Source organism: Alexandromys fortis, unplaced genomic scaffold, assembly GCF_014885135.2.
Source record: "Alexandromys fortis isolate MF-2015 unplaced genomic scaffold, M_Fortis_MF-2015_v1.1 scaffold_153, whole genome shotgun sequence".
Lineage (NCBI taxonomy): Eukaryota > Metazoa > Chordata > Mammalia > Rodentia > Cricetidae > Alexandromys > Alexandromys fortis.
In genome coordinates, this window is record NW_026068032.1 from 1,137,068 (window position 1) to 1,148,789 (window position 11,722).

The following is an 11,722-nucleotide window of genomic DNA, read 5'->3' on the forward strand; positions in this document are numbered from 1 at the left end:
TAATAAATAATAAAACATGGGTAAACACCCAACATATTAAAAACAAGTTTCTGGGCCAGCTATATGGTTAGGTGGGTAAAGGTGCTTTGCCTGATGACCTAAGTTTAAAACCTGGAACCCACATGGTAGGAGAGGAGAGTCACAGTCTACAAGTTGTTTGCTGATTTGCACAGACACGGACCCTGTATACACGTGTACAAAATAAGTAAACAAACACTCCCTGATCTGCTCAGTGCTTCTGATGGCTCCTCTCTGAGAACCTAACGGGGTCTGAAGAAGATGAAGATGCTACAGCTTTGGGGTCAATCAGGGGCAACGTAAGACGCAGAGAGCTCATCTCTTTGAAAGAGGACCCTGGTGTCCACGGTAAGACTCACAGGTAACACACACAGCTCCTTAAAAGAATGGAAAGACAGTTCACCTGCTAGGGTGCAGGCTGCTCTTCCAGGACCCAGGTTTGAGTCTCATCACCGAGTCCAGGGGCTCACAACCATCTGTAACTACAGTTTCAGAGGATACAACGCATCTGATCTCCAAGGGCACTCACAGAGATGTGCACACTTACTGCACACACACACACACACACACACACAGGCGCACTACTCACACCTATAGGCTCGCTCCAGGGTGCTCAAGTCATGGTGGGGAAGGGTAGGAACAACCCCTCCAAGTTGCCTCTTGACTGACACCCACACTCGCACCATGATGCCCTTCCACGATAATTAATACACAAATGAAAATTTTAAAATGACAATAGATTTGTTTTTAATTTGTAAAGAATTAGGTAGAAACAAAGATGACTGCTTTCTGGGCCCAGCTAGAAAACATCACCCTCCCTCCCTTTAAGGGACCCCGTCACAGTGGGAAAGGAACCTAGGAGAGACCTGGGAGCAAGGCGATGGCAGACAGAAGATCCAGGCTAAGGGTGTGACTCAGTCAAAGAGGCTTACTGTGTACAAGGGCCCTAAGTTCAACAGCCAGCACTGAGCTTTCAATAAAACCCATCAATCTTAATCCCCAGATTATCAATACTGTCTCAAGCCACGACAAGCATTAATACACACAATCAAGCTGTATACAAATTTTAGTTAACAAACACATTATCTTCACTATGAACTTTATCTTGCACTGAATACTTTGTATAAAAGCATAAAGTCCTTTCAGTTAAAAAACATATAATAACTTCTTTTGAGAAATTGAATCTCTGTCTTATAAAGGTTAGCAAGAAGCCAAGACCAGCCTGGTTTGTATGGAGTTCCAGGACAGCCAGAACGATCCCAAGCTTTTCATGCATTATAATTGAATTCTGGAAAGTGCTGGGGATGGAATTCTAGGCAAGCATTTCTGGGAGAACTGCACCCCACCTCCACTGACCAGGGCAGTCTTGGAAGCTCCCAAGCAGGTCTGTAAGGATTAGCGGTTAAGCCTATTGCTTAGTGCACCAGAAACCACAGAGACAAAATCCACAGCAGCTCACTGTAGCATGTTTTATTGTATTTTGTTGTGAGCAGAGGCTCATCTTGAATCTAGCACACACACACACACACACACACACACACACACACACGTTTGTTCCCAGCACAGTCCCCACACACCGAGCCTTCCCTGTGGTACAAAACTGATGAGTCAGGTTTCAGCCCCTCCCTGAGCTATGCCAGGATGTGAGGTCAGAAGGACATTCTGTTCTATGGATGACAGTTGGCAGTGGCTATCAGAGCCAACAAAGTGGCAGAGCCAAGCACCCATGAAGAGCCACACAACCCTGTGGGGTGGGGTGGATGATGAACCCGGAGATCTTTATCTTCATCCCTTGAGTAACTCTCCTGGGAAGCAGGAGGCCACGTCGTACATAAACCACATAATTCAGACGGGAAGAAATCGAAAACACTGCGCTGTAAGTGAGTTCTATGATTTTTTAAGGAGGGAAGACATGGTGCCTTTTTCTTGGAGGAGCAGAGTGAAGGGCTGAGCTGATTCAATTAGACAAGAATAAAAGATCAAAACAAAATTCAGGTTCCTATTCATCAAAAATCGACTCTTTGCCAATAAAATGAATGATTCATAAAATAAAACAAGCAGTTTGCTGCTAAGTGGATTTTGTTTTGCTGACTGGTAATAATCTCGAATGACTATTCCCCTCACCGGCTGTAATTTAAAATTCAAGAAATCTGTGTAAATTTACAATTAAAATTCCCCAACCCCCAATCTCAACGTGAAATGCATTACCTAGCAACTTAACCTCCTGCAGACTTACCCTGAAAGTCTCGGCCACTTCTGATCCTCTTTCTCCAGCAAAGGGCGCCGGGCATCCATTACTGCAGTCCTTAAAAGTAAAAATAAACCTCCATTAACCAAAGTCAGGTGGGTCATTGCGGGTACCTGATCAAGGGACTCACCATCACAGAAGACAGAAAAGCCGAGCCTGGAGGGTTCAATACCCAGCGTCAGCTCCAGCCAGAACGACGACCCAGCCTCCCAACCGGCCCCAGGTCTGGCTTATCTTCTAGTAGTTTGGGGAGAGGCTCCTTAAATTCCAGGTCAACCCAGGAGCCAGGGTTCACCCGCAATGAACAAGAAAGCAATTGTCTCCCGAATGTCCAAGTGAGTCGTCTAGACCGAGGGTTTAAGCCATTTATAGGGGGGGAAAAAATCTCCCAAGCGCGCTCAGCCTCATGGTCTTGTCACTCAGAGGCGCACAATAGGCAAGCGGCTTCAAGAGGGAGGGGGCGCGGACTGGCTGAAACCATTTTCTCCACCCGCAGGGTCCCTGGTGCTTTGGCGCCGCCAAAACCTCACACTTGAAGAACAAAACCTCTTGATACTGGTGGCAATTAAATGCATAAAAGACACCGAAGTTCGGAATTAACTAGGGAAAGGGGCAGGCATTCAAAAAGCTGGACGCTAATTTGCTAAATAATTGGAAAGGAGGGAAGGAAGGGGTCCAGGCTTGCAGAGGCTGGGGTGGGATATTTTGAGGTGGGGAAGGCTTTCCCTCATCCTCCAGATTTCCAGGCTGTGACACCCGCATTCCTGGCGGCATCCCCGCTATCCTTGGTTGTGCCCAACTTCTCCCTGTTCCACTTTGTGACCCCAACATCCCTGGTGATGACTCCTGCGTCTCCAGTGGAGAACCATGAGTTTCCCCAAGTCCCCAGTGGCGACCTCTGAATCCCCACAGTGAACCCTCAGTCCCCAGTAGAGACCCCCCCCCATGGCCGGTTGAGACCCCCAGGATGACCCCAGAATTCCCTGCAGACACTAGCAGTCCCTGAGTCCCTGGTGGCGACCCCGCGAGCACCCAAGAATCATCTCCATCCCCGAGTCCCCTAGTGGCGACCTCCGCCTTGATCCCGAGTCTCTCAATCCCTGTGTCTTCCGTGGCAACCCCCGAATCCCCCTTGGCATCCCCTCTTGAGCTGTGGCGCCCTGCGGTGATCCCGAGAGCCTCGTGGCGCCCTCCCGCGGTGGCCCCAGAGTCCCCCAAGGGATGCTGGGCCTTGACGCCCCTCACCCATGCGGGTACCTGGCGGGCCAGGGCTGCAGTTGCCCGGGGCAAACAGGCCATGACGAAGCTGCGGGCGTGTGGGAATGCGTGGCGCAGCGGCGACACGTGGCGCACGGTGAATCCTACAAGGCCGGGGCTGCTGTTTCTGCTGAGCCCTGGAAGTCCGAATGCTGAGCCACGGGCTAGTACCCGGCACAGGGAGGAGCGCAGACGCTGCAGCATCTCCGTATCGTGTGTGCGCGCAGTCACGCGGGGCTGGGCACGCGAATCAAGGGCCCAGGAGCACAGGCGTTTTACTCAAGAACTCAGTGGGGCAGGACCCAGGACACTTCTGCGACACATTTACATCACAATGGCTTTCTCTGAAACTCGGAAGGGAAAAGGACTAGGGTTTATGCTGGGGACCGGCATTTGTGCCCGCAGGGCCTTACTACCCAGCAGCGACCCTGCTAGCAAAGTGGCTGTCGCTTTTAACCCTAGCTGGTGAGTGATTGCGGCGCTATTCAGGCCAAACCTGAGCTACAGTGAGACCGTGTCTCCAAGACAAACAAAAAACTAGGGACTGGAGGGATGACTCAGGGAATGAGCGCTTGCCATGTCCACCCCCACCTGCAAGAGATCCCACACAGCTGGGCTCTGAGTGCCTGCACTCGGGACACATAATTTAAAATGGCCAGGTATACTGCTTTGGCATTTTCCTGACAGAGGGCCATGCTAGCAACGTTAGAAAGAGGGGCTAAGGGGGCTTGGAGATATTTCTGGGCTTAGTAAAGGGCAGGGAAGAGTAGGGCAGCTTTAGTCCCCTCCATCCGCTCTCCAGCGCCAAGTTGCAAACCCTGTCCTGTTCCAACAGCCTGAAGAGTGTCTCTTATATGTATTTTCTTCTTTTGTTTTTAATGTTGGGGCATATTTGTCTATAGTTACTAAGGTACACTATGGTCCCAAGGATTCTGGGTCAGTGTCAGCCTACAGATGGTGAGCCCTCCTTCGGAAATCAATTGTGGGCATTGGGTTGACCTTCCTGATCTTGAAATGGGGAGCTGGCCCTGTATTGTAGGGAGAAGGCAGTTAAATCCACCTGGTTTCAAAGTCCTGCAATTAAGTAGCTGGACAGAGAACTGCTTTCTCGGAGGTCAGTAGAGGGTGGATCCTTCCCCCCTGGTAAGCTTTGAACCCCACCTGCTGCTTCCCAGGTAAAACTCTGTGTGCAAAACATCAGAACTCTGTTGAGGCCTTTTTAAAGGAGACCTACTTCATCCTGGTTAACAAAGGAACCGAACTAAGTTCAACCTCCAGCCAGAGTGGAGAAAGGAATTCTGATCTGCCTCCAAAGTTCTTATACTGTCTTCTACTGATCTCTCCCTAAAGAGTTAACTAGTTGGGCCTGTTTGACACCTGGCCAGGATATGACCCACCACAGGGGGCCTTCAAGAAGCTGAAAATTGGCTTACCTAAAGACCCAGCTCTAGCCCTCCTGGGCCGATGTCCAAAGGACCTACATCTTACGGCTCATCCATAGTCATGGCCACTCTGCTCATTACAGCCAAGAACTGGAAACAGCCTGGATGTCCGTCAATGAACTGATGAGTAATAAAAGTGTGGTTCATTTACACAAAGGAAATTACTCAAGAGTTAAGAAAAATGAAGTGTGCCAGTAAGTGAATGGAGCTGGGAACAACCACCATGAGGTCACCCAGACCCCAAACGACAGAGAATGAGGTTTCTCTTATGTGTGAGTGTTCTCTTTTCAGCTCTAAATATTTGTTTCGGGGAATGATCACAGAGGACGGGTAGCTGGTAAAGGAGCAGGGAGAAGAGCGGACCTTCCCGGAAAGCAGAAATGGAGTATTCTAAAGAGACAAAGGGCAATTAAAGATTGATAGGGACAGGTGGGCAGAAGAGTAAAGGAGGGACGATGTATGGGGAGGGACAAAGAACGCTAGAGGCCATTTGGAAAGCCGTGTGGAAACCCAGTGCTATAAAACTTCCTAAAATATATACCGATAAGAAGAGAACTTAAGTGGAATCACCATGGAATGGGGGAGACGCTGCCCAATGAGACATCTGCTACCACGTAGAGCCTCCAGTGCTAGGGGTAGGTTGTATCTGCTTGACTTGTTGGCCAAGGGGTCCCATGGATTCCCAGACATCACAGGCTATTGTCAAGGCTATTGGTTTCTCTTCATAACCCGACGGTAAGACACAACTAACTTATGTCATCAAACACGGAGAAATCGAGCTAGTGCCCAGCTCCATCCCTACAGACCAGCATGCAATGCCTGGTGCTGGAAGGTGCGCTGGGCTGGGAGGCAGGCTGAGCGCCACCAGAGGAGTAACTCCATCTATGAAGCTGTCACTACAACAGCTACTGCAAGATGTACTGGTGGAGCAGAGGCACAAATGTTACTGTTGTCCAAAGTGGGGCCTCCCAAATGGCAGCGCGGGTGAGAATGTCTTAAACAGGAGGACTGTGACTTGACCAGGTGGACAGACAGGTTGTTGTGGGGTGAAAAATAGTAAACTCAGCATCCGGCGGGTCTCAGTTTACCAGGAAAGCTGCAGCTTTACCAGCCCAGCCTCCGGCAAGGGCATCTAGTGCCTGACTAATCTCGCACTAATTCCCAGGCTTTTCTGGCCCACACCTTTCCTTCTCTGTCTCCATCAAATTAGCAAGGCTTTTCCTGCTGTCTACACACTGCCCTCCTGCGCAGACAGGCCAGCAGTTAGATCCCTCAGATAAACTTTTCTTTCCACAGCCACTTATTTTTTATTAAAGGCCCACTCTATGAGATGGAACCCATATATAAAACTACTTAAGGGGTCCAAAATCTAGATGTGGGCCTAGAGGAAAGCTTACTATTGTTCTGCCGCTGTCCTTTTATAATATGGACCAGGAGCCCTTGTGATAAGAGCGCAAATCAATTCACTTGGCCACAATAGACATGATATGGTCTCGGGTTACACTGCTGCTATTTTCTTTCTTCTGCATTTATTCTTTCCATTTTTTCTTATTTATGTTTGCTTTTTCCTCACAGATCTCTCCAATCCAATTATCCCAAGCAATTAACACTCCATGACACTTCAAATCTCCTTAGCTCAGCTTCTGTAGACCTCCATGTGGCAAACCTGTTTGAGAGGCAGGTTCACAGATGACCCAATCCCTGGTCATGGTTGAATCTCCTCATCCCTAGAATACCACACAAATCTGTCACAGGATGGTCATGTGTTAGGCGGAACGCGGGCAGTCCAGTGTCTCCGGGAAAACGAATGTGGTAACTGCTCTGATACCCCAGACCCCTCTCGGACAGGACAGACACCAGAGCCCGCTCCTCCCTCCCTGTCCTTTGTACGTCCCATTATTCTCTGCACACAGAGGACAGCATCAGCCTGAAAGCCCCCGCCACCTTCAAGCTCTTTCTGCAGGATCAGCAGAGGGAAAGGGTCTTGAGCAGCCGTGAGAGATTGCAGTGTATTTTTGGAAACAAGCTCAGAATTTTATATTTCACCAAAATAGCCTCACATCTCAAGTTCTGAGGGGAAGACATTAAGCCTAATTAAATGAGGCTTAAAAACCGACAACAGATATTTCCTTCATGGCTCATAGAGAACAGTTTGTGCTATACATTGTCACGTTCTTCCTGTCTCGCTGTGTAGCTGGCCTCAAACTCACTGTGCAGACCAGGCTGGCCTTGAACTCACAGAGATCTGTCTGCCTCCTGTATATGCACAGGAACCCCAGCACTGGGTGCTACTCTGTTTTTAAAGTTCATGCCCTGGAGCTGGAGACCTGGTTAAAAGCGCTTGCTGCCCACACAGACTGACGGCTATTCCTCAAGTAGGCAGAGATGCCCTACATCTCTTTACATTAAGAAATATTACTTAACCGTATAAAGGTGGGTTATATTTGTATGCACAGCCTTTGTTTAACAATGTAAAGAAGTGTTTCATTTGTTTCATTATGTAAGGATGTGTTGCTACTTCACCTTGTCTGCCTAAGACACCTGATGGATCCAATGAAAAACTGGACAGTAGTTTTTCTACAGCTAGGCAGTAGAGGGATGGGCAGGACTGGTAGGCAGGAGGAGGAATCTAGGCTCAAAGAAGAAGGGGAGTAGAGGGATTTTCTCAATTGAGGTTCCTTCCTCCCAGATGACTCTAGTTTGTGTCAAACTCACAAGAACTGACCAGGGTAAAATGTAAGGTTTCCCGCTGCTGAGCTAGCAAACTCCTGAGACACTGAAATTTGGATAAAAAGGAGACAGCATCCATATCTAAGGCATTCACACCCTCTCCTATACTGTTTCTCTCTTCCCTCATCCTCCCTGTGTGACCTGTGATGCTTGACAGTGTGGACCCTGTGCATATTAGTTACTTCCTGGCTGGAGTGAGGAAAGACCTAACAGAAAGCAAGGTAGGAGTGGACAGGCTCCCTTTGGCTCAGCAGCTCTTCTGGGTCCTTCTCAGTGTAACAAAGTATACAGTCGAAATTAACCTTCACTTTACACCACTTCATCCAGGAATAAAGACAGGGACCATATGCTACTCCCACATGGCGATCCTAGCTTCTAATTGTTAAATATTTGTAGCTAGGTGGGAGTAAATGTGCCGAGTCCAGGAATCTAGCCGGGGGTGGGGGGTGGGGGTCACAAGATGGGAAGCTGTAGGGGGACAGGGTGTGGGAAGGGAAACAGAACACAAGTGAGGGGAAATATTAGCGGCAGAGAAGCATAGTGGGAGAGGTGAAGGCAGAGAAATGGGGAAGGGACCATGGGGGAAAGGCAGGGAAGCAAACATCATAGTGTTCATAAAGAAACCTACGTCTGTAAGTAATTTAAGAGGAAAAAAGGGAAGGAAGGAGGCCAGAAGGGAGGGAGGGAGGGAGGGAGGGAGGGAGGGAGGGAGGGACGGACGGAGGGACGGAGGGACGGAGGACGGAGGGACGGAGGGACGGAGGAAAAAGGAGGAGGAGGAAGAGGAAGGGAGGGAGGAAAAAGGAGGAGGAAGAAGAGGAAGGAAGCAGGGAGGAAGGAAGGAAGGAAGGAAGGAAGGAAGGAAGGAAGGAAGGAAGGAAGGAAGGAAGGAAGGAAGGAAGGGAGAGATGGGGCAGAGGCGGGTGCACATGTGACCACTGCAAGCCTGCCGTGCTCCTCTGAGATGCCCTAGTCCCTAGTCCCAGATTCAGAGTCCACAGACATGGGAACCACTGCATAGATGTGGTCCACATCTGTCTGCCCAGTAAGTGTGAAGCAGTTCTAGGAGGCACATGCAGGACTTATTGAGAGGACGTGAATACATCTCCAAGGCTTGCTAAGAAACTGTTTTTCCTTTCTCTTCTTTTTCTCTAAATATGCAATTTTTAAAAGCGTACTTTTTTTTTTAATTTACTTCTAGACAAGATCTCATTATGTAGCTGGTTTGGAACTCACCACCTTAAACCAGGCTAGCTCCAAATGCACCTATCTCTGGCTTCTGAGAACTCATCTTTAAAGGTATACACGACCATTCCCAGGCAAATGCTTTCTTTTCATTTTTAATTGTGTGTGTAGGTATGTGTCTGTGTGTATGTGCCTATGAAGACAGTGGCTTCAGGCTCCAGAAGAGGCTGTGTGATCCCTCTGCAGTTACAGGCTGTTGTGAGCCACCCAGGGGTTCTGGGAAATGAACCCAGGTCTTCTGTTGGAGCAGTACATGGTTTTATGCACTGAGACTCTTTTCTTCTTTTTGGCTAAGTGGAGGGTACGATATCTGCCACTGTTGGGATCCTGTTCCTCCCTGACTGGGAGTGAAGTTTCAGAGAGACAAAGTCGGGAGGACAGACAGGGATTTATGGTGGCATGATTAAAAGAGGGTTTGAGATGCAATAACCGAAGTCATTCATTTCTTTCTGCCCCAGCAACTTTTGTGGCTTACCACTGGGAGAGGATGAAAGAAAGGCTTTGATTTTTTTTAAAGAGGGTGAAAAGCAAGTGTGAAATAGAGGTGGGACCCATGCTTGCCAAGAGGCTCCTCCATCAGATGTTTCCTGCCAGGCAAACCTCGGGAAAGATTTAAAGAAAGGGTTACCAAGGACAAACCCACAGGCTGAAGAGATGACTCAGCGGGCACGAGCATTTCCCACCAAGCCTGACAGCGTGAGTTTGACCCCCAAACCCACGTGGTGTTAGGAGGGAACTTACTTCCCACAAGTCAGACTACGTGTGTCACACACACACATGCACATGCATGCACACACGTGTACACACACACAATGCGTGTCTTTTTAATTTAAATATCTGGCTTCATTCATTTTGCTTTAAGACAAGGTCTCGCTATGCAGCACTGGCTGGTCTGGAACTCAAAGTAGATAGTATTGACGTCAAACTAGAGGCAGTCTGTCTACCTCTGCCTCCATACTGCTGTGACAAGCATGCCACCCCTGGCTTGGTTGACATTATTTTTTTATGTGTGTCTTATTTTTTTAATTAATTTATTTATTTATTAAAGATTTCTGTCTCTTCCCAGCCACTGCCTCCCCTTTCCCTCCCCCTCCCCCAGTCAAGTCCCCCTCCCTCATCAGCCCGAAGAGTAATCAGGGTTCCCTGCCCTGTGGGAAGTCCAAGGACCACCCACTTCCATCCATGTCTAGTAAGGTGAGCATCCAAACTGCCTAGGCTCCCACAAATCCAGTACGTGCAGTAGGATCAAAAACCCATTGCCATTGTTCTTGAGTTCTCAGTAGTCCTCATTGTAACCTTCATCAGGCGATGAAAGGAGACAGAGACCCACATTGGAGCACCGGACAGAAATCTCAAGGTCCAAATCAGGAGCAGAAGGAGAGAGAGCACGAGCAAGGAACGTAGGAGGTGCACCCACACACTGAGACAATGGGGATGTTCTATTGGGATCTCACCAAGGCCAGCTGGCCTGGGTCTGAAAAAGCCTGGGATAAACCCGGACTCGCTGAACATAGTGGACATTGACATTATTTTCTGTTTCAGAATGGGAAAACACTTCGTTCCAACAAGCTAGAACACTTAGCAGAGGGACCAGCCGATTGGTTAACACCAGGGAACATCTGATACGAGCTTGGACAGAGGAAATGTTTTCTGTCTGTTGAAACTAGAAGAGTAGATAATGTAGAACTTAGGGACTACTGGCTCCATTTTGGTTTTTAGCCTGATCAGTACAAATGCTAAGTTCAAAGCAGTCACTTCTGCCGAAGACTGAGAAACTGAGAGGCTCCAGAGTCCTTCTGTGTGGCCATCTTCTTTGGAAAGTTCTAGGTTGAAGAAATGAGTTCAGTTTTCATTTCTAGTCCAGGGCAGTGACTTCATTCTTTTCTAAATGTTTAGTGTCTGAAATTTGATGAATTATTCAGACCAGCCATGCTTTTGTTTAGAGCTGGAACCAAGCACGCTAGTGCTCACCTTTCATCCCAGCCTGCAGGAGACAGGGGCAGGCGGATCTCTGGGAGTTCAAGACCTTAATTAGGCCACCTGGTCTATGCAGTTCCAGACCAGCCAGGGCTACCTAGTGAGACGCTGTCTCAAAAGACCAAGCAAAGCAAAAATAGGTTTTAAATCTGGCTGTTAAGGTTGGAACTTTAAATTAGCTAGTTTACTAAACTGTTTCCTGTCTCCTCCTCTTTCCATGATACTTTGCCTTGCCCAACTTCCATAGACTGTGGGAGACAGAATTAAGTGTCTGCAGAAACTAACTCAATTCAGGGAATAACCAGGCTAGCTTAAAGACAAGCAATTATATTTTTATTTATCATAAGGGGAAAACTCACGAAACTGAAGCAAGAAGTCTAAGCTCAGCTGTGCAGCGAGGGAGAGAGAGAGAGAGAGAGAGAGAGAGAGAGAGAGAGAGAGAGAGAGAGAGAGAGAGAGAGAGCACCTGGGTCCCAGAAAGCCACACCCTAACTTGGCCCCACCTCTTAAAGATAATTGATTAGCAAGACTTCCCCATTAAATGACACTGGGACTTTTGCTTTTTGGGGGAACGGTGGGGAAACTGTGTTAGTGAAGACCCTGCTCTCCTGGAGTTCTGGGGTTCCAGGCTGTGGCCATGAGAGAATCCCACCTGATTCCCATCCATGGGCCTGTCCTTCCCTCATTCCCTTGCAACCGCTAATTAGGGTTCTAGGACCCAAGCCACAGAAGTCATGCAAGTGCACACTCAGCTCCTGAGTTCTCTCTCTCTCTCTCTCTCTCTCTCTCTCTCTCTCTCTCTCTC

The 11,722-nt window shown here is 48.5% G+C and overlaps 1 protein-coding gene across 3 annotated transcripts in view; it reads right to left on the minus strand.

Annotated features, from left to right (window-relative positions):
* Window positions 1-11,722, minus strand: part of Bcat1 (branched chain amino acid transaminase 1) — a 70,574-nt gene that overhangs the window by 44,850 nt on the left and 14,002 nt on the right. The window contains exons 1-2 of one of the 3 annotated variants that reach the window (XM_050164709.1): window positions 3,524-3,745; window positions 2,255-2,323 (exon numbers count right to left, since the gene is read on the minus strand). In XM_050164709.1, coding sequence (XP_050020666.1) covers window positions 2,255-2,323; window positions 3,524-3,727 — 273 coding nt within the window. In that variant the 5' untranslated portion in view covers window positions 3,728-3,745. Of the gene's footprint in view, window positions 1-2,254; window positions 2,324-2,396; window positions 2,664-3,523; window positions 3,746-11,722 lie in introns of those variants that run through there. The other 2 variants (XM_050164711.1, XM_050164710.1) reach the window with 2 other exon arrangements.